The 23,136-nt window shown below is 44.0% G+C and overlaps 1 protein-coding gene across 1 annotated transcript in view; it reads left to right on the top strand.

Annotated features, from left to right (window-relative positions):
- Positions 1-21,462, top strand: part of LOC138493245 (T-kininogen 2-like) — a 114,499-nt gene extending 93,037 nt beyond the window's left edge. Inside the window, exons 11-13 of the mRNA XM_069620379.1 lie at positions 8,344-8,451; positions 13,184-13,276; positions 20,618-21,462. Coding sequence (XP_069476480.1) covers positions 8,344-8,451; positions 13,184-13,276; positions 20,618-21,172 — 756 coding nt within the window. The 3' untranslated portion in view covers positions 21,173-21,462. The remainder of the gene's footprint in view (positions 1-8,343; positions 8,452-13,183; positions 13,277-20,617) is intronic.
- Positions 21,463-23,136: the final 1,674 nt, after the last annotated feature.

The following is a 23,136-nucleotide window of genomic DNA, read 5'->3' as shown; positions in this document are numbered from 1 at the left end:
TCCTCTCCAAGCCTCAGCCCAATCAATCTAGTGGTGGAGTAGCCCTGATCTTCCCTAAGTGGGTCCCTACCTCGCTCATACTCACCCAGACCTATTCTTCCTTTGAAAGTCTTGTCTGCAAACTTGGTTTCTCTCTGACTCTCTCTCTCTCTCACCCTTGCCACTATCTACAGACCCCCTGGCCTTGTGTCTGTCTTCCTCTCTGAATGGGCTGACTTTACCTCCTCTCTTATGACTGCTACTGCCAAACTCCTCCTCCTTGGTGACTTCAACATCCACCATGACTCCACTACTCCTGTCTCTAAACTCTTCTGTGATCTCTGTACCTTTCTCTCCTTCACTATTTTCCCTTCCGGCCCTACCCATTCTGCCAGACACACTCTTGATGTTTATGTTTATTGAGTTTATATAGCGCTTTACTCCAAAGTGCTTTACAGTGTAACAACAAGGTACAATAAAGAAAGAACCATATTTACAAACATGAAACAATTTACTCAAAAGGAGGGGAAGAGGGGGGTTGGGGAGGGCAGAGGAGGTAGGTGAAGGGGGTTTCAATGTCTGATTTGAGGTCTGCTGAGTGGGAGGAAGGGTGAAGGAGTGAGGGGAAGGGGAGGCGGGGGGCCCCCAGGTGACCTCCTACACCCGTGGTTGTTTCAGTATCCAATTTGAGGTCAGCGGGAGGAGGGAGAAGGAGGGAGGGGGAAGGGAAGGGGGGCAGGGGGTTTGAAGGGGAAAGAGGTAGGGAAGGAGAGTCAGGGGGGCAGTGGAGAAGAAGGGCTTTCAGGGAGGAGTGGAAGGATGAGTATGTAGGGGTGGAGCGGCTAGAGAGAGGTAGGGGGTTCCAGTGGAAGGGGGCCAAGAGTTGGAAGGAGCAGAAGCGTGAGGAGGCACAAGGGGCTGGGGGTACAGTGAGAAGGTAGAGATCAGCTGAGTGGAGAGAGCGAGAGGGAGAGTAGAATGAGAGGAGGGAGGAAAGATAGGGGGGGGCGAGGTCATCGAGAGATTTGTAGACAAGACAGAGGAATTGAAATTTCAATTGTGAGAAGAAGGGAAGCCAGCCGAGTTCAGAGAGTGAGGTAGAAATAGAGTTGTGAGGGCCAAGAAGACATAGAGCACGGATAGAGGAGTGGTAGATGGATTTTAGGGGAGTCAGGTGAGAGACAGGGAGCCCAAAGAGAAGAGAGGAGCAATAGAAGAGGCAGGAGAAAATAAGGGAGGAGATTAGGAGTTTAGAAGCGTGGAGGGTGAGAGAGGAGCGGATATTGCGGATGTTGAAGAGGTGGTGCCGACAGGCATGAGAGGTTAGAGAGATGTGGTTGGAGAAGGAGAGAGAGGAGTCAATATGGAGGCCAAGATTGCGGGCATGGGTGAAGATGAGGAGATTGGAAGGGGGAAAGTGGATGAAAGGAGGGGGGCAAGGGGAGAGAGTTTTAGGAGGGAAGAAAAGCACTTCAGTCTTGTCAGTATTGAGGAAAAGAAAATGGAATGACATCCAGTTTTTTATGTCCGTTAGGCAGGAAGAGAGAGTGTGGTGGAGGTCAGGCATGAAGGCAGAGAAGGAGAGAAAGAGTTGGGTGTCATCAGCGTAGAAGTGGTGGGAGATGCCAACAGAAGAGATGACAGAGGCGAGAAGGGAGGTATAGAGAGAGAAAAGAAAAGGTCCAAGTACAGATCCCTGGGGAATACCATAGTTCAGGGGGAAGTTGGAGGAGGTGCGGCCACCCTAGGAGACAGTAAAGGATCAGTTGGAGAGATTAGAGGAGAGCAAGGAGAGGACAGAGCCTTTGAAGCCGAAGGAGGACAGAGTGCTAAGAAGTAAGGGGTGATCTAGGGTATCAAAGGCTGCAGAGAGGTCAAGGAGGATGAGAATTGAGGATTGCTTAGCATAGTGAGCAGTGAGGAGAGAATTGAGTACATAAGTGAGAGAAGTCTCAGTGAGTGTTTAGGGCGGAAACCAGACTGAGAGATGGGGAGGAGGGAGTGAGAGGAGACAAAAGCTGAGAGTTGAGAGTAGGCTAGGCGCTCGAGGAGCTTGATGCCTTCATCCCTGCTGATCACCAGCAGCACTGCCAGCCTCCTTCGCAGTCATCCGACTGATGAAACAAGTGTCAGCTGCTGTGTTTGCATCCAGCTTCATCCTTCCTCCTTTCCTCCCTCTTGACTCTCTCACTCGCTCTGCCCTTGCCAATATTCATCTTGCTATCACTAAAATTCTTCACATTCTTTCCCCTGTCATGAGGATCCACCTGAAACCTACCTCCAAGCGTAACAACTGGTATGACTCTAATCTAGCCTCTCTGAAACTCAACTTCGAAGTGCTGAACAGAAGTGGCAGACCTTGGGCTCATCCTCTGACAAACTGGCCTGTCGCCTACTCCAGAGGCAATATCGTCTCTCTAACATATTCAAGATGTCTAGCCAAGTATCTCCTATATGTACTACACCCTTCCATTTGGAAAATCCTGGAGAAGTTGGTCTTCCACACACTGACCCAACACACTTATCTCGCTGGTTGTTTACATGACCATCAATCTGGATTCCGAACATCTAGAGGCACGGAAACTGCTCTCCTGAACACCTGTGAAGAACTGCATGCATCTCTTTATACTAACTCTCCTGCTGTTCTCGTTCTCCTTGACCTCTCTTTGGCCTTTGACACGGTCAACCATTCTTTTCTCACAAAGCGGCCTCATGACACCCTCGGTATCTCAGACCGGGCACTGGATTGTTTGACCTCCTTAATGATCATTCTTCCCAGGTGCTCATTGGCTCCTTCTCCTCCACGACAACTCTCTCCACATGTGTTCCCCAAGGCTCCATCCTCTCACCTTGGCTTTTCAACATTTACCTTACATCTATTGCACACCTGATATCTGCCCTCACTCCTCATTTCCATTGTTATACAGATGACACACAACTATTCTTCAAGAACCCCTCTTCCTCCTCTTCTACCTCCTCTATCATTCCTGACTGTCTGTCTGCTATTCGGTCTTGGTGCACCTCCAATGATCTCTGTCTTAATGCCAGAGATTCTTCATATCGGGACACCTGTTCCCTGTTTCCCTGCTGCACTCTGGCCGCCCTCTATGGGCTCTCCTCCCTCTCCTACCACAGAAGCTAGAAAACTTGGGGTTTTCTCTGTCTCCTTTCTCTCCATTATTCCTTACATCGTGGACCTTGTCATGAAGGCCCACTTTCAACTTTGCCTCCTTAGAGGCATTCTCCCTCTTTCCTCACCTTCCCCCAGAAACTCAATGTCTCTAGAGCTCTGGTCCTCCCCAGGCTGGATTACTGTAACAGCCTCTACCTCAACCTGCCTCTTCCCTAACTCTGTCTTCTTCAACTAATCCAGAATAGGGCTGCAAGTCTTATCCTTGGCCTCAAGCCCAGGGACCATATCTCTCTAGTTCTAAAACCCCTCCACTGGCTCCCTGTTGCTGTAAGGATCAAATTCAAGATCCCTCCGATCTTCTTGCTCCAACTCTCTGCTGGTCAAAGTTTTCTTCAAGCAGAGAGCTGGAGGCAGATCCTCCTCAGCTAGCTCCCTCCTAAGGAACATTCTCCCTCTCTCTCTCTGTCTTGAACCATACCACCTCAAGTTTCACAAACAACTCAAGACCTTTGACTTCTCCTCCTCCTTCCCTCTCCCCCTCCCGAGCTAACCATTCCCTCTGTCGCTGAGATTGGCGGCCTGGTCCCTCAAAAGTCCAATAGGATCCTGGCCTTCTTCCCAATCAGCACCAGCATCCCTCCTCCTACACTGCCCTCTGGGCCCACACCCACCTGTGAGATAGTTTGCCTCTGCCCTGCACTTACCTGTTGGGTGGTAGACCTCTCCCCTTCGCTTGGAACGTCTCTGCTCATGCACTTACCTGTTGCCTCCCCAACAGGCACCTCTGGCACTCCCCCCCATGGGGGATCCTAGTAGCACTTACCCCACCCCCCCTTTTTCTTTTCACTGCACTTGCACGTTATGCATGTCACAAGGCCTAGTAGGGCCACTTTCTGTTTCTATTTATTAATTGTACATTTTCAATGTTTATTTGGTCCCTTGGTCCCTCCCCTTTTGCCTTGTGGGTCTTTAAAACACTGTCTTGCTGCATAAGTGCCATATACATATCCAATAAATAAATTAAATACATCTATTTGGTGAAATTATTAGAACCAATGTGTTGCCCCCCTCCCCCGCCTTGGAACTTGGCTATCATAATGCGCATCTGATCACTCTATACTAGCTAATTATCACCCGATAGCTATACTAGATGCCATGAGTAAAGTTTTTACTTCTTTGCTTTTGAAAGAACTTGAAGAATGGGTAGATACATTAAATATGCTGTGCAAGTGCCAAGTAGGATTTCGTAAGTCGCTGGGAACAACTTTAAATGGGTCAATATTGGGCCATATTCAGGCTTCCATTCGCAAGGGTTCTGAGGGATCTGTGCATATGGTGTCTACGGACATGTCCTGTGCTTCCATCAGGCTAATCGTCAGAGATTGTGCCACTAATTATTGAGCAAAGGGCTTCCTGATGTTTTGGTAAATTGTCTATCTTTCTTGCACCAAAACACGTACGTTAAGATTAGGCATACAGAGGATGGTGTATTTTCTAGACCAATTGAGACGTTCATAGGGCTGAGGCAAGGCTGTGTCCTTGCTCCCTTCCTTTTAAGGTATACATTGCAGATGTGGGTGACTTATGGGAGTCTTTGGACGCTCATCCAGTGAGACTGGGAAATGTGAGGCTACATTGGTTAGTCTTTGCTGACAATTTGATTTTCTTTGATCTCACACCTCTGGGTTTACAGAGGACATTATCCAAATCTACAAACTATGTAGTGAATAATAATTTGGCTATAAATGGCAATAAATTCCAAATTATTGTTTTCTCAACAAAGTGGAAACCAAAACTAATGAACTGGAGGGTTGGATGTGCCAACCTGGAGAGTTCATAACATTTGTAACCTTGGTTTTAATATCTCTTGTAACAATTCTACATGCAGGACTAAACAGGATGTGAGAGGCAGGCTACAGCGTCTCAATGCTCAATTTAGTCGGGTCTGCAAAAGACTGTATATGATCTCTAATCCCTATCTTGAAGTTCTATATGGCCATAATCGTTTTGACAATCACTTATGGTTTGAGATCTTTTTGACAGGTTTGGGTGTGTATCTCAATTCCATTGACGGCATAATCTGGAAGAGAGTTTTGGGACTACCCCTTTCTTTGTTGGATTGTTATGTTATGATAAAGGTTCCTGTACTACGCAATGTTGCCACTTGCGTTGTTTCTTTGTGCTCTGGCGGATCTGTAAAGCAGGCGGTGGGGATAGGTTAGTAAGACTGAGTGGGAGAAAAGAGCAAGAGAGCTGTGATGTGCTGCTGGCAGCCTCAGTTCGGTTTACACCGTTCCCTGAGCGTAGGTGCGTTTTTCGGTTGGTAGCCTCCATGTGCTGTTGTGCGAGGCTATGTGTGATTTGTTTTGTTGTTGTGGTGTAGTGAAGTGTGTGCGGTTTTTTGTGCTGTAAGGGTATGGTTGTGTTCAGTTCTGAGTTTGAGAGGTGCATGCAGAAGGATGAGTTTTTTTAATAGGGTTAGTTAGTGGCAGTACCCTAACCTACCCTCTCCCTTTTGACTGCCTGTGGCACACATCTCTTCCCCTGTCATAAGTTCTGGTGTGCTACAATTACCACACCTATGTTGTGTGCAGAGCTGTGGGCCCTCAGTAGCAGCACCCTCCTCACCCCCAGTGTTCAGACCAATTGCCGCCCACATTCCTTCCCCCTAGCACACCCCGTTGTGCAGCAACCACCACCCCCGCGGCCAAATGTGCTCCACGCGACCCTGTGCTCCCTTTTCCCAGTGGTACACCAGTTCCCAGTTTGGGACACCTCTCTCTTCCCTTTTTACTCAGTTCCAATTCAGTCGACTTTTCCTGGTTTGACCCTCTGTGAGAAACGGGTACTCCTGGGTCTCCCTCCCATTGAGAGGCCTCTCTACTTCCATACACTTCACTCTGGTCTGGTCTACTCCCCAGTCCTTTTCAGGTGTTCGTTTATTTCATGGGACATGGGTGTTGTTTATTAGTTTTCATTCCATTCTGAGTAGAAGAGCCAGGTTTTTAGATTGTTTTCTGAATTTTCGATGGCCCTTCAAGGCTCGTATTTCTCTGGGGAGGTAGTTCTAAAGTTTTACTGCTAGGCAAGGGAATGCTGATCTACCAAGCTTTTTCCTCATGTATGGTTGGGGTTCTAGGTGGATTTCGTCACTGGCTATGAGTGTTCTAATCGGCTGGTAGATGGTGATTTTCTTTTGTATGAATTCCGCTCCTAGGCTGTGAATTGCTCTGTGTGTTATGCACATTGTTTTGAAAGTGATACATATTTTGACTGGGAGCCAATGTAGAACCTTTAGCGCTGGAGTGATGTGGTCCCTTGGTGAGGGTTTGAGGAGAAGTCTGTCAGCTACGTTCTGTCTACGTTGTAGTTTCTTCAGTAAATGATCCAGCAATTCCAGGTATAAGCGGTTGGCATAGTCTATCCTGGAAATGATGAGGGATATGATGGGCAAAGTTTTGTGTGTGAAGGAGAGGAATGGTAGAATGTTTTTGATTGTGTGTAGATGGAAGAAGCATTTCTTGATTTTCGCGTTTACTTGTGGTTCTAGAATTAGCTCATTGTCCATTAGGATTCCAAGGTTTTTGACAACTTTAGATGCTGTGGGTGCTGTTCCAGTTCTGAGGGCCATAGGATGTACTGGTTGCTTGCTTGGTTCTTGAATGTAATAATGATTTCCGTTTTGCCTAGGTTGAATTTTAAGTTGTTGTGCTATAAGACATGAGGTAGGCCACATTTCTGTTGTCACAGTTGTACTGTGGAAGACATAGAGCATTTACCTGAAGATTCTGGATCCCCCACAGACGTCACTGTTTGTTAATCTTAAAACAGCTCTTTTGGCATTTACTATTCCATCACTTAATTAATTAAGTTTAAGTATGACTTAATTAATACTTTTGATTGAGTCTGAAAGATTGTAATTGAAATCCCGAGCAAGGTAAAGAAAAAGCTTTATGCCTTTGACTAGATGGCCACAATCACCCTTTTAAGTAATTATAAGTCCTAATTGAGTATCCAAAATTTGCGAGGACAAGTGACAGTTTATCTAAGTACAATTATGTGTTTTCTTATAATATGGGCCGTACCATCTATATTAGATTTAAGCTCAATTTATCACCGACCCTTGAGTGTGTCAGTCCAAAAATTCCAGGTCGTGTAGGTTATGTGCAAGTACTGACTGTCCTGAAATGCTAAAACGCCTAACTCTGTATTGACCTAAAACTTCACAGGCGAGTGAGTCACTCTGGTCGATTATGATGGAAGGAGGTAGCATTGCACTTTTAATAGCACTTTACAGATTTTGAATTGCACTCTTTGAATTTGATAGAAATTAATTGAAACCATTTTATGGATTTGTCCAAATAAATGAAATACTTTCAGAAATATAATGTATTGGTATAACTGTTCAATATTTTCTATGTGGAATTTATTATTGCATCTATGCATTTCCTTGTAACTTTTGAAATGTTATGTAAGGTTTAATTTTGAAACCAGTTCACAATAAAAAAAATACAATTAAAAAAACTGCCTGCATCACAGCAACAGAATATATATATATATCTTGCATTGTTCTTCATTCCACACTAGCCCAATCCAGCACCCCCACTTTCAGGTCTGCCGGAGTGCCAAAGGGCACCCAATAAATAGAGAACCCAATAAAATAACAAGATATCAGCTCTAAGCTTCTATGACCCAACTTGTGGCAAATTCCATTAAAAAAACACACAATTGTTCTCTTTACAATTACAAATATTATTTTCTGGTTCCCAAAACGTTTTTGTTTGTCCTTGCTAAAAGCACTCACTTGGTTAATGTCATCCTTCAAGACATTTACAGTCCTTAACACCTGACCTACTAACTTTAATGCTTGATATCAGCCCTACCTATGCTTTGGAAGCCCAGGAATAAAACCGACATACGGTATTGAATGTCAATGAATCTCTTGTTCAGCTACACAACGAATAACTTGTGTATTTGAGGCCTAAAATGTTTAACTGTGAAAATAATTTTGCATTGTCTGTGAATTTGGCGTGCCTGTTTGCGATTCCATGGTTACAGTTCATCTTACACAGATTGTAAGCTATCTACTTTCAACATCCTGATATGCCTTTTTTTCAGTTTCACAGCACATGTTTTATATATGTATTTGAATTACTCATTCAGCAAAGCTGAATAAACTTCTCTCAACAATAACCTATTTTTGCATAAATTATATTATTTTCACTTTCCAGGTGGTTTCTGGGATGAAATATGCTGTGGTTTTCTCAATAAAGTCAACAAATTGCTCAAAAGAGACCAATGAACTCCTGCATGATGGCTGCCATGGAGACAAAAACTCTGTACGTAATCAGAAAAACAAATTAGCTGAGCACTTGTATTTATTAAATGTTAAATGCAAGCTAAATGCTTTTGGAAACCTAACATGAAACATTGGGAAATGCATGCATATTTATAGTTAGTTATCGATATGGGATCATTCTGATCGGAGGCCGAGGATCTATCAGGGAATCCTGGGCGAAATGTTAAGGGGAGGCATGGCTGTTTGTCCCCCTAACATTTCGTGACACACGATTTTGTCCCCCTCATATAGCAGGGGTCCCTTTCCTTCTGATGTCATGTCCCCCGCAACATTTTAAACAAATTTACTCCACTGATAGGAATAGGGATTTTTGAGCAGATGTTACACCAAAGTTGTAACACTACTGCATGTGTACAAATGGGGAGAGTTTCATGACTTTCCGACACTTTCTTGAAATAAAACGTTTTGGATATGAATTGCCTTCTATTTTTAGCTATTTCTATGAAGAGTATTAGGTGTCTACCAGACCTCTTACAGACACACATTAGAGAGGCACTGGCTTCAATCAGCATCTCTGTCATGAAGAATGAGTCCATCACAGTGAAAGCTCTCTTATTTTGTCAGTCATTTTGTAGAAGCAAGTGGGACTTTTTAAGATGGGGGGAGAGTTGTTGAATGTTGATTTTAATGAGTGTGTTTTTTTCCCTTGCTACTTGGCACATTATTGTGTTTTCTGCTACGTTCCACTATGTGTGTTATTGTGTTCTTTTTGTTCTAATCATTAATATTATTGATGATGTTTATGGCTGCCACTGTTCATATGTATAAGAAATGCAGCCATGATGGATTGTGCCTTATATATAAACCTTTACTATGTGCCCAATCCATCATGGCCACCATTATAGTAAGCACTGGTAAAGCCAATAGGTGTCCTTTGCAAGTGATGGGGGGTATGATTTTTTTTTAGAGGGCCCACATGACCAAACACAATCTGACACTTTATATTTGAAAAATCCGACCTTGTGGCTCTCCCATTGCTTTTGTTTTGGGCTGTGGAAACTTTAGCCACAGAACAAGGAAGGATTCCGTGATCATTTCATTGTACTGGATAAAGTCAGCCTGTAGATTGAGCAATCTCTCTGTTCATACAATTATCCCGACATTTCCCCTTTATGGCTTCAAAGCCCCCCACCCTATAATGATCCCTTGTAAACTAAAAAATATCACTGACATGTCACTTTTATGACTAGACCTAACTGAACAAATATATGTTGTTTATACAGTCACATTCGTGATAAGAGCTGATGCAATCTGGGATAAAAGAAATGTGTAATATAGGCCGTCATCCTCCTGTCATTGGGCCTCATTATGAGTCCGGCGGTAACCCGCTAGTAGCACCGGCGGGTTGCCTCTGAACTGAAACACTCTTTCCGCCGCCTGATATCGCAGTGCCACCAAGACATTATAAGTCCCGGGGGCCTGGAATATCAGGCGGCAGAAAATGTTGTTCCGCATTGCCATGAGCCCCATAGGACACCATGGGAGTGGGGAGATGGAAGCATCAGCACAGTTACTAATGGCACCCTTATTTCTGGCCCGGCAGTTTCATAATGAGGACCACGGTCTCTCAACCTTAAAACCATTCTGTGCATAATCAGTGGTGGAGAGTTTGGTGGGGGCTGCATGCCCAACAGACCCCAGTGACTTATAGGTGTAATTTTGAAAATGTCCTTAGGCAGTGAAGTTGTTTGAGCTCTAAAACGTGGTCTGTGAGCAACATCAGTCAAATCTGATTGACTGACATCCGCAACGTTTTTGTGTGCAGTCACACATGTTGGGGCAATCCAGACCCAAATTAGAAATGTGAGCTTAATGGGACGATAACTTTGGGCTGCTCCAGGCGGTCATGAAAGTCTGGTTTAGACATGTACCAATTGTGCATCACAGCTCCAAGATACAATTAAGTTATGTATTTGTCCAATAGTTGTCTCCAGGCAGAGGCTGGACACTGTCCCTGAATTAGGCAAATAGGATCCGTAAAATGCGCCTATTGCTAGGAGGGGTCGGGAAATCTAGGCCAACCTATCAGGAGTGGAATTGGACAGATGAAGATACAGAATAAAAATCGCATTAAATGCATTTCTATTCAGGTCGGAGTATAGTTTATAGAGGGAAGGTATCATTAGTTCACAAAATGTACATTTAAAATTAGCGTTGTTTGTTGGAAACACAAAGTCACTTGATATTTAGATTTCTAAAGTACCTTTTCAGCCAAGAGGAGGATTACACACAGGGGTCACCGTGGTCCTAGGCTCTCATTAGGACTCGTAAATGTTAAACTATTAACCCTGAAAGCTCATAGGCCATTGTGTAAGTGCTAGGCTAGCAGGAGTGTCTGGGTTTATGGCAATGACAGGCTCATTGGAGGGGCCGAGAGGGTTCTGATGCTGACCCATTTTAAGAATTTTAAGATGGGCATGAACTGTCAGGTAGGCAGTCTTGTTTTTCAACTACCACATGGATCTGTGTGTGTCTGCCCCAAATGTTTACATCCTTGCCTGAAGAACTGGGACTCAATGGCAAAACATTGAAGGTAGATGATAAGTATGGACAAAAAGTAGTGAAAAAGAAGCTGTTATCTCATGGTAGAGACTCTCTGGGTACAGTTGAATCCCAGCTGGCAAAGCTTCAGCTTAATAGGGTAGTGATTTTGTCTCCATTACACAGGTCCTGCCGGATCCTATTGCATCCAGGTGCTTTTGGTGCCGGTGCCAGCATGGATTTGGCGCAGCATACTACCGTGCTTCTGAGATGCTAAGAGGTCATGCTGGTCTGGGAGGGTGAGATACAGTGCAGGTGTCTCTAAAACAGGGGTTGGCAAAAGGTTTTCAAACCCTCAATGAACCCGTTCCAACATACCTAATCATTCCTGGTTTCCACATACAGTTCTTGCAGGTTTTTACTGAAGACACGTCTAGTAAGTGAATTCACTCAGACTAACTGGCATCCCAGCCAGATTGGCCAGAAGTGGTCTCTGATTTCATAGCCTCTGGAAATCCCGGCTCTTTATCTATGGCTATATATAGCGCTAACCATTCCGTATACACACTGTGCAGAAGAGCAGTGCTCAGCCGCAGGTTCCTCACCACTGGAGTTTTCAAATGTTGTCCTGTAGGTGCACCCCTGGGGTACAGCCATGGTATACTGCCTTATAATGATAGAAACTAACACCAAGTGCAACCCAACCAGGTGGAGTTACTCGCCTGGGGAAAACACAACCCATGCGGTGATCCCAGCACTCAGGCAGCAAGAGACTATACAAGAAATCATCAAGAATTACATCCGTGTCAAGCTCAGGGGGGCAGTGTTTGCCAGTGAACAGCCAAAAAACACTGATTAACCAGACAGGACTTTCCAAATGAATACTGACTCTAAACTATTGAAAATTACACATCGCTGATGACTTCCATATCACCTCTGTATTGCTTATTGCTTACTTGTTAAAGTTAATACTTTACAAGTTACTAGAAAGCTTGTTATTACATTTATGGTTTTCAATATTAATTAGACAGAACACGTGGCCCTACATTCTTATCAATGTACTGAATGTGAAATGAACTTCGGCTGGAAATAGTACGAATCGTCTCGTGACAGCATGTGGGGCACTTGTATGACCCTTAGACAGAGTATCAGACATTTGGCCTCATTACAAGCATGGTGCTAGCCGTGCCTTTATGGCAGGCACAGCTACCGCCATGCTCGCTACTGGCACCGCCACCCACGATTGGGCAATAACCGGCCCATTACAAGTTGAATGGGCCACTAATTGCCCATTCGCAGGTGGCGGTATTGCCGGGCTCCCGAACCCCATTCTGCTGCATATCGCAGAATGGGGGTGGGGAGCATGGATGCACCGGCACTGTTGATAACGGTGCCGGTGCAATCACGAGTTCTACTCGCGGGTGCCGCACAGCCCACCAGCACCATTCATACCGTAACCGCCAACGTTATAATGAGGCCCAGTGTGTAGCTTGTGGCAATGACACCAAGAGTGGTCTTCATGCATTGCTAGATTCAGGGTAACTGGTAAATGTTTGCTAAAAAAGAGCTGTGCGGATATTTTAACATGAAGTTCATTCACAAGACATTACAAGAGCAGTGTCACACATGGTGCCTTGAAACACCATTCATTGTATAGGCGCCTTACAAATATCCAATAAATAAATAAATAAATGTGGGGGGGGCAAAAAGGTGCCGAAACAAACCGGAAAAAAATCTTTCTTTTACGTAATTCAGATCAAAAATCCAGCCTTAATTTTCCAGCAATTTACTGTGTGGGTGTTTTTCTCACTCATTTCTGTAATTATTTAACTTTTTATAAATGATGTTCAACTATTCAAGATATGACCTAATTTTTCCAACACCATCTTGGTTTTTGTTAGAGCTACTTGGGAAAGTGGTGGACCTACGTAAAACGAGCCAAATAGCAAATTATAAGTTACCTTTGATTTGTTGTGTTTTGATTGCGGTCCTCAGAGTACAACAATACTGCCCCCTCTTGACCTCAGTTTATCAAAACACACCTTAAGCACCTAGCAGCATTTACCAGAATCACCATTGACAAACATTTCTTAAATTGCTGCACAAACCGTGTTATAGTTCTGTCCAGTATAGACATATTTCTTGTGTCCTCCTATCCTTCAGGAGTGAAGGAGGCATGTTACATTCATGTAAAAGAAGGTGTGTAAAAATATGTTTTTTCCCTTTTTTAGGAGAGGAAACGGTGCAGCGCGTCAACTCGCATTGCATCCTGGGAAAATCAAGTGGATCCTGTACAAGTGAACTGCACTCTTCCTTTTATGCAGGTAATGTGCACATTTCAATTGGGGAACATTTTCATTTCCATACGAAATATCGATGAATATAATAATCAAGATTAGCAGAACCATTTTGGATGGATTCTGATTGGGTGGAGTATAGGCAGGTGTTTTCAGTGGTTTGGGTCTAAAAATACCGTCCCTCTGTTTTGGTAATTTGCAATTAGAATGTGACCATTTTGTATTCTGTGTATCCTTTGTTGTGCGTTCAGAAACTATTGCCTTGCCAAAGATAAAACCAATGGTTGGTGTTATCTTTATCAAAGCAGGATCAAGAAAATGAGAAAGGTTTGGAGAGCACAACATTGTTTAGTCTCACATTTCCTAAACTTTCAAACTTCATTTTTATGAAACGTTTCCTTCACTATGCCTTGCTCTGCAGCCTACTAGAACGCTAACTACCCCTTCACTGCTTAGCGCCATTGCACTCAATTGCCTACATTAGAAGATCGCTCCAATTTGTGACAGAAGTGCAGATTTACGCACCAAAGCATTTTTTTGGGGCAAAATGGAATATAAAACACTACGCAATGAAGATAATTGCTTAAGAGTGCAAAGGCTAAAACAAAGAAAGGCAAATATAAACAGAAAACCAAAGGGACTTATAACAAAAAAGGTAAGCGAGCACAATTAAACGCAAATAGCTCGTAGTCCATCAGAAACACCTGTTTGTCTTTTCCAGCACCAAAGAACACTGCAAACCTGAAGGGTCTATGCTGATATAGTACTAAAAGTTATGCCAAATAGCTTCCATTTGGATTATTCCTTCGATGGATTGCCTTTTCAGAAGCAGCATTCTTGTAAGCCGATCTTCAAGTTTATCAAGTTCCAGGGCTTGCCACCATCAACCGAGTATCGCCAATGACTTAAAATAACCTCGACTTCACCCAGCACACTATCAGTAACAGGGTTTTCTCCTAGGAAGATAAACCACTGATCCAGCCGAGAGTTAGTCGGCCATGTAGATTCATGAAGTGTGTGACCCGAAGGGCAGAGGTATTATTGCTGAGCGAGTCCAGGTCTGATCATTTTCAAAGGAAGAGATTCTGGGTCAGGGGTCTGCACACTTTGGCTCCCCAGATGAGTAGACATACATCATCCATCAGCCTTAGCCAGCATAGGCAATGGTGGAGAGTCGTAGTCCAAAACGTATGGAGATCCGCAGGCTTCCGATCCCGTTTTAGGTGTTGAAAGAATTTGTTGAACAAGTTCTCCTCTTGCATAGGGTGCATGATAAGTGTCCTCATCCTCAATAGGATTCAAGAGCATATGGAAATAAAGAGGATGTATCCAAGACAAGCTACTCCCTGGGCAAAGGCTCTGCAGCACAGCCTGACTGAACCTCTGATGGACCCTGAAGTTAAAGAGACATGTTTACTTGTGAGAAGGCCAGGTCAGAGGTCTGTGGATTATCTAGAATCCTGCCTCTGTAGGTGCCCACAGTGGTCCTGCACACCGTCTGTCATTGGTGGTTTGATGCTTGCTCCTCATGCTCCTCATGCTAATACTAAGTCTGCCATTCATTTGTTTTTGGTTATTTATACTGATGCACTCCTTGTCTTGTGGTGTACCCTCTCAGAGATGCACAGACAGTAGGGACGATGCCATCTTTATGTGGGTGAAATCATTCATGCTGTGTGATGGCATTATGGTTACAAAGGAAGTGCATACATGGCAAATGCTGTTTAGTCATAGGAGTAGGGCAGGATCCGATATCACACTCAAGATTATATTTCGGGTATACACAACTATTGTTTAGAATAAACATGCAGGTACCATTCAGCATAAGTCCTTTGGTAGCCCCTTCCCAACAGACTCTGACACTGACTGTCAATTGACGGCCAGTCTTTGCCTTTTCTACACATTGGATCTAGGAGGGTGCATGTGCCCAATCCATACCCATTCCAATCCTAATGTCCGGTTTCATCTCAGGGATACTCCACACATAACCATTCACATTTCCATTATGTTCTATTCCTTTTTAGAAATGTCCTCATTTATAGTATAAGTTGACTTACAAGTTACTTCAGCTCTGTTTCTGCCCTTAACTTCTTGGTCATTCTTTGGTTTTTATCAGTGCTACCAAATTCTAGGTTTGATCAAAGGAAATCTTTACTTGGCTATAGAATTACTCGATTATTCACACATGAGCATTGCAACATCCACGTCCGGTGATTGTCCAGAGACATTAGGAAAGTACTTCAAACTTGTTGTTGCGGAGACAGGAGCGACAACGGGTGTACATGCCTAATTTCACATGAATGCATGCAGAAATTCAGTGCGGCTTGCTTCTAATCTCGCTGCCTTGTGGTGTCCGCCAGACCCCCCCATACCTTTGTGCCCATGTACCACCTGTGCCCTATTGATTAAACTAATTGCGCTTCTGCACTGCTGACATTGTGTGCTGCTGCGTGCCGAGGATGCGCTATTCCATTCCCGGCTGGACATTACCTGGTGACCTGGAGTTGGCATGATTAGGTACTCCATCTGGATGCTGATGATGGCGAGCTGCTACATTTGTGATCTAAGACACTGAGGCTTCCTGAAGCAGTTCATTTGAGCATGAGTTGGACTCTTGCATGTGCCTTGCCACCCACTACTCCACCACCCTACATATCCTATCCGATTGCCAGACTCTGCACCCGCCGGGTATTGTACTATGAGTTCTTCCGACTCTTCCTCTGGCCTTCTGGTATTTCCTGCAGTCTCATGTTTACTCCCTTTCTGCCCTACAATGACCCGGTTCCCCATAGCAGCGCACAGCATGGCACGGTGTACCTTTTGTGTTTTTAGTAGTCTGTCCACTTCCACCACGCCATGTGGACAGGGATTTGATTTGGCAGTTTGGGAAGCACACCAGGGCTACATTTACTACACATAGAAAGAAGTCACATCGGCAGTGTATATTGTTCACATGAAGGAAGTGGGCTATAGGTCTCTGTCAGAAGTGTAGCCTTCTGCCCACCTCATTTTCAACCTGCACCCTCACACGACTGGGGTACCGGTTGCGTATCCGGCTTGGCATTCTATATTGGGAACCCAGACAGTGATAGTCATCTATGACCCGTTTTTCCTCTTGCGACCTAGTCTGCGTTTGTTGCTTCCTTTCACCACTGCATCTTTTTCCATCATGTTTTTTTTTACTCATAGGCCACTGTTGCCATCATTGGATTTCTGGAGTCTCAGTGTGTACCCTTTTCTTCCATTTAACTTTGTCCCCCTTGTATTATAGCTTAGAGGAGCATGGCCCGGTGTGCCCTCTGACTTTTCATCTGGTTTAGAACTGCCTTCATCCCGCATCTGTCTGTTTCTTGCTCCTAGAGCCACCACTAACACCGCTGGAGCTTTCTTGTGGACGTCCTTGTCATCCTGTACCTGTGCACATGCACCACCATGAAGGGCTTTGCTAAATGTCTGATTATTCCTTACCAGCTTCTGCTGCCACTTGTTAGGCAGGCCCAGTGATGGTCCTTGTCAATTTATGTGGATTATAGTTCCTACCATGCATGTGACGGCCATGATTTCTCACCATCGACCTTGCTGTCTAAGGCTGATGGGAGGCATAGTCTAAAACATCTGGAGAGCAAAGGTTGCAGACCCCTGCTCTGGGTGGTCCTCTGGTCTTTAAGTTTGCCTTCGCTCTCTGTCCTAGGCAAGAGTTTGTTCCAACACTCTTCTTCTAGTCTTTGGTGTTCCCCAAGGCTCAGTCCTTTCCTTGGAAGGCTTTTATTTTCTCTCTTTTCTTTTCCTCTTTATTCAATTATACTTTTTCTGACTTAAACTGTCACTCTCATGTTGAGGATTGTCAAATCTTTGTCTTTTCTTCTTTTACTAGCCAACATCATACTTCTATTTCTGAATGTCTTTCCACTATTAAGTGCCAGAAGCTTGCCCATTCACTCCACCATAAATCATCTAATACTGTTCTCCTCTACTTACCTGCTCCTTCCACACACGGCTGTCCGTCTCCTCCTTCTATGTAGAGCCCGCCTTACTTTCTCATCTGCTGCTCCTAATCTTGGTCTCATTTTTGATCCCTCCCTCTGCTTCTGCTCTCCCATTACTTCTCTTACTCATTTCTGCCATTGTCAACCTTACACTCTCTGCAAGATTGGTCCTTTTCTTTATTTCAAAGCTTCTAGGTGTCTTATCTTTACCTCAATCTTTTCTCGACTTGACTATTGTTCCTTCTTAGCCTTCCAACATATACTCTTTCTCTCTGAAATTAATTTACAAATTTGCTATTTGCTTTCGGCTTCTGCCCTTTTATTATTTCACCTTCCATAGCCTTTCTTGTTTGGGTCTTTCTCCTTTCCATCTGCACATTCGTTACCTGTAATGTTTTTAAATATATTCGTTGTTTTGCTCTCCCTTATGTTTCTTCTCTTCTTTCACTCTACTTGCCCAATCAGTCATCTTCTCTTTTCTTATTAGCTGGCACTCACCCCACCACCCCTTTCTGTGCTGTGTCCGCTCCTGTTTTTGCTCTTTGTCTCTTGCTCCTACAGTTTGGAAATCTCTTCCCTACTCTCTTTGTTCTGCCCTCATTCAAGCTTCTTTTTTCTTTTCTTAGCGACATATCTTCTCTCCATTATGAACCGTTACTTTTTTTGCACCATGCTGATTGCTCTTACCGTATTCATGCATTTGATTGTTTTCACTTTTGTAATTATTATTCAATGCTTAGATGCTTTATAAATTCAATTGAATTTAATACAAAATTAAATAAATATATTAAGTCACACAGCAAAACAAAACATCACAACGCATGGCTCAAGGGACAAGAAGAGGACCACTTTAAGCAGCTGAGTTTTCTGTAAAGGGATCTTTTGACTCAGTTCAATGCTTAACTCCCTGCTGCTCTGCCCTATGACGTGGCCTAACTGAGGCCTATACGCACCGTGCAATGCATATCATGGCCTTGCGGCCATAGTCAAAGCATAAACATCAAATGTGAGAAGGGCGCCAGTCTGTCACTGCATGCAGAAGGACAGACATCTGGCCGTTCTCTCTTTGTCTACTCTGTTTGGCCACACATCCACCTCCGCCTTTCACATACTATTATGATCACATATGTCATAAGGAGCTCAAGTTACATTTTGTCATTATAGAAGGCAAAACATCACTCCACTTTGATAGCCTTCTTCCAAGTAAGGCACCATCTTGTCTCACCATGAAATAAAATGAAGTCTAGAAGGATATGACATGGGATAAACTCTTAAGATGTACCCTTTTGACATGAAGGTGCAAGGCCTTTTTAGTTTTCCTGTACCAGTTTGACCACTCCATTCCCTTACCTTCTGTTACCAACAACATTCACCTTTAACCACAGTCTATCCTTGACTTGACCAAAATTGGCTCAGGCTTGACAGTGAGTACAACATATATTGATGCCGGGCCAATAAGCCACCAAAGTTTGAAGGTTGCCTGAGATGCTCTCTAGTCCCTTATGCAGCCAACATAACATTGTGTATCAACCTTTTGTTCAATAAATCGGCCTTGGAAACACAAGTCAAATATCACAACACTTTAGGACATGTCGCCCTCCTCCCTTTTGCAGAATCAAGGTGCACCTAACAGTACTGACATGCACCATTCACAAAGCATTCTCCCCCTAGCACATCCCTTCATAAGTATTTTCGCAGCACCTATTTCTCACTTGCTCACCATCTTTTCTTCCAGTCGCACACTTGCTTTCTTCCAGCAGACTGAGGTCCACATACAGCTGGGGTGGGAACCACACCCCACTCCAAGGATAATCCCAGCTGCTCTAACACTACTGTGATGGTGATTTGGCATAGTATACCATCATATTAAAATAACACATCTTTTCAAAGTCACATGACAGAGGATTTTCATTAAATAGGGCCTCATTACGACCCTGGCGCTAATGGGTTAACGGCACCGAAAAAGGCTGCAGTGCCGTTAACCCATTAGCGCCTAATTACGAGGTCCCTTTGCGGGACCCGACCTTAACGGCTGGTCTTGACCAGCCGTTAAAGTAGGGACCCGCAAAGGGACCTTTGCGGTAAGTATGGTACCGCAATTTGCGGTACCGTACTTAGCGCCTTCGCCATTCCCATTATGCCCTATGGGGCAAAAATGTGAATGTGGAAGGGCCATGGGGAAATACCGCCCTGCCAACCTTGGAATGGGGTAGTATTTCCCCATTTCACCATGGCGGACACGTTACGATACCAGCACCAACCATGGTGCTAATAGTGCCATGGTTTAGCGCCGGTATCGTAATGAGGGCCATCGTTCCTTTGAAATGTTTCACTGTTTCTCCCCGACTCAGATGTTGGGTTCGCCAAGCATATTTCCTCATTTCAAAAGGAAAAATGAACTGGCATTTCAGGTCAGCAAAATAGAAAGTCCTGATGAAAGGACTTCTGCTCAAACTAATGGGTAAAACCTAAAGGGGTCTTCAGTATTTTTATGGGATCTGAGGCATAATGTCGATCACTACCATTCTCGTTCTGCAACTCTCCCATGCCTATAGACAAAAGACTGACTCAGCGAATACTCATGAGCCAATTTCTTGACTCTTTGGGCGTGCAGCAGCAGTGTGGTACATTTGACACAGCACATATGGCGCTAAGGGCCTCATTACCAGTTTGGAGGTATCTCGGTGGTAAATCCGTCAGAATACCACTAAACAGAATTACCGTTACTGCTGCTCGGTGCGGAGGAATTACCGCCGGATTACAAGTGATGGTAGGTGTTGTTAATCTCCATTTACGGAGTACACATGACTCCATGGGGATTTTGGCAGAATTACCACTGGCAGTAATTCTGCCGATTTGCTGATTTTTGATGGGTTTTGCTGGAGGTTTTTATTCCGACTGAAGACCAAAGTTGTAGTAAGGCAGCACAATCATTGTTGTTTCCCTCACCACCGTACTTGTAATAAGGTCCTAATTGTTAGATAGGGTGTGAAATATAGTATACAAGTTCAGCATGAAGCAACGTGGTTTGTTATTTAAATCCCTCATGTTTGGGACTACTTCTTTAAATGTTTGAGTGTCTTACTCCCTCAGAGTCCCAGAATGCCTGGACAAAAGAACACTTTGCACAGGGGTCCCATTTATTTGTGTGCAGGGGGGCACAGGGTTCACTGCCAAGTGCTCCCGAGTCGTATGCATATGTATTCAAGGAAAGGGTTAAAATTTCTAATGCTCGCATTAAAAAGGAAGCGGTTTTGTTGAGAAAATGCCATGAAGGCACATTGTTCCTCATGTTAATAATTCTCTAATTATGATATTAGATATGCCAGAGAAGTTTGTGTGTAAGATCAATGTGCTAATGTGTTCTTTTTTTTTCTTTCAGCTTTTAAGTTTTCCAGGGCTCAGCCCCTTTAGGAGCCTTTCCATAGTTGAACATACAGATGGAGGTTCTACTGGACAGGGAAAACGGCATGGTGAAGGACGTGGGCATGGTCCCGGTCATGGTCACGGTCACAGCCATGGTCATGGTCACCGTCCGAAACATGGAGATAAATGTGATCACCAACATGGAAAATCAAAGAGGAAGGACAAGAAATGCAAGCAAGATGGCCACCAGGACTCTTCTGAAGAATCCCACGAGCGTCAGACCCCAACGCCTGTTCATTCCACGCCCGCTGTAATGCTCCCTGTACCCAAACCCACGTTGGAAGCTGTCAGCAACAAGCCGCCTGTTTTGCCATCTGTGCATCGCCCCGTAGAAGCTTCTACAGACGGGCAAGTCAGACCAGGGCCAGTTCCTGTTATTCCCATTGTCCCTGCAGCTACACCGGTTGAAGGGCTCCTTCCGATTCTCCCCAGTGATTCGCTGCCAGATCTTCCAGAACCACCTGCCCCAATGTGCCCTGGAGAACCGTGGAAACCCAAATTGCAGATTTGACTATGATCCCTCATTAGACAGGGCATGCTTACAGAAGAGGTCAATAATATACTTGCTATTCATGAAGAATCATCGGCCAACTGAATTACCCAGAAGCCACCTGCGAGCTCTGGAAGATGATCTGGCAGAAGCTTTTGTGTAATCAGATGGAATAAAAATGAATAAAATACCCTTTTGCAAAACCACCAAAAATGTTTCATTGATAATAAAAGATCGTGCTATCCTCAGTAGTTGTGTGAAACCAAATATGTAAACAAAGAGCGAACAAATAAATCTTAAATCTGTCCGACCGATACCTCGTGAATGTCTGGTAAACTCAAGAGTGGTGACCTGCACTTGGCACTAAAATTGCTGTCAGATTCATATGTGTGTTATTTTTCGTGGGCTCTGGGTGCCTATAGTGCCAAAGTAGGAGCAAGGACAACAAAACAATAGAATTACATTTTACTGGTTCAAAATATTTATTGATTTGAGTATTTTCTATGCACTGGGATGATCGCCTTAGTGAGAGGCTGTATTCTAAGTTTGGAAGCATACACAGATAAGATAGGTAAACGGAAGGCACCAATAGGGCTTAATTGAGCAACAACCCAGATGGGCTGGTCCTTTATCTGGCCAGGTAATGCCCGGGCCAGTTTGAAGCCTGAGCAAAATGAGGGCTTTAATCTTAGAGCATGAATGGCCTGTCCAGTAAAGCCCCCACCGCCCGGTGGAGTTTCTTGCTATTAGCATTCTGGCATGCTAACCGGGATGCAAATATTTGTTTTTTTAAGTGGAGAAACCACACGATTGCCATTTCTCAAATTAAAAAAACTAAAAACAAAGATGTCCATGATGGATTAGAAAGAAGGGAACTACATGTAGTCCCATATCCTTTTCCACGTCGGCCATTGCTGTGATGGAGTTGCGCTAGGAACATTGAGTGTTCCTAGTGACAGCAAGGGGCAAGGGCGTGCAAGGTATGTGGGGTGGGGTGGGCGTGGTGAGGGATGTTGAAATTGGGGTCCAGGGATGGGGTGAAGGAGGAGATGAGGAGCACAGGGCAAGGGGCATGGTTACCTTAATTCCTGGTGGAGAAGAGGGTGGGCTTCTGCTTCCAAGAAGGCTCAAAGCAGGGTCTTTTCAATGAGGTAAAGACACCATTCCAAGCTTCCTGAATGGCTGGGAGGCCACCACCTCCCCATTTGTGGGTGCTAATGAGGTACAACACAAGGTTTGTATGGATATTAGAGGTTGAAATTGTGGATTCTAGGACAACAAAGCTGATCCTCAAGGCCACAAGAAGCCAGAGAAGAGATTTTAAAGTGGGTTGAAGTGTTCTCTTTTTGAAAGACGAGGACCAGTTTGGTTGCCGGATTTTGCACTCTGTGTTGGTTGTCATGTGTTTTGGGAGGCCAGAGTATATCACACTGAAATTGTACAATTGTGCCATCACTAGAGACCTAGTTAGCTTTACGCATTGCGTGACCTGCAGGCGGCGGAGATTTTGAGCAATGAGAGCTGGGAGTTGGTTCCTTTAAAAATAACATTGGTTTGAAGAGATTAAAAAAAACAGGACAACCAGCATTAAAATGTAATTGAAAATGGAAAACATAAATTAGACTACAATATTAATCTAATGTTTTATTTCAGCTGGGACCTTATTTACAAGGACATGTGTGGATGTGTAACTATAGCAATGATACATATTACAAATAGAATAAGTACCAAGAAACCTAAAAAGTCTCTGTTTTTATTGACTTCCAAATTATATGTGTTTTTTGATGGGTGCAGTGTTTTTTAAATTATTTTTTATTGTGCATAATTGGTTAAAATGAACCTTAAAAACATTTATTAATAGGCATTTTAAGAACAATCTAAAAGGCATATGTTAAGAAGGATACAGTATACGAGATACAAAATCATTACAAGAAATAAGCTCTGGTTAAAATTAATTGCTAAATACTTGCCTACATTCATACTAA

Source organism: Ambystoma mexicanum, chromosome 10, assembly GCF_040938575.1.
Source record: "Ambystoma mexicanum isolate Mex_15411 chromosome 10, UKY_AmexF1_1, whole genome shotgun sequence".
Classification (NCBI taxonomy): domain Eukaryota; kingdom Metazoa; phylum Chordata; class Amphibia; order Caudata; family Ambystomatidae; genus Ambystoma; species Ambystoma mexicanum.
The sequence above is the reverse complement of the archived record's forward strand: the minus strand, read 5'-3'. Positions and strand labels throughout refer to the sequence as shown.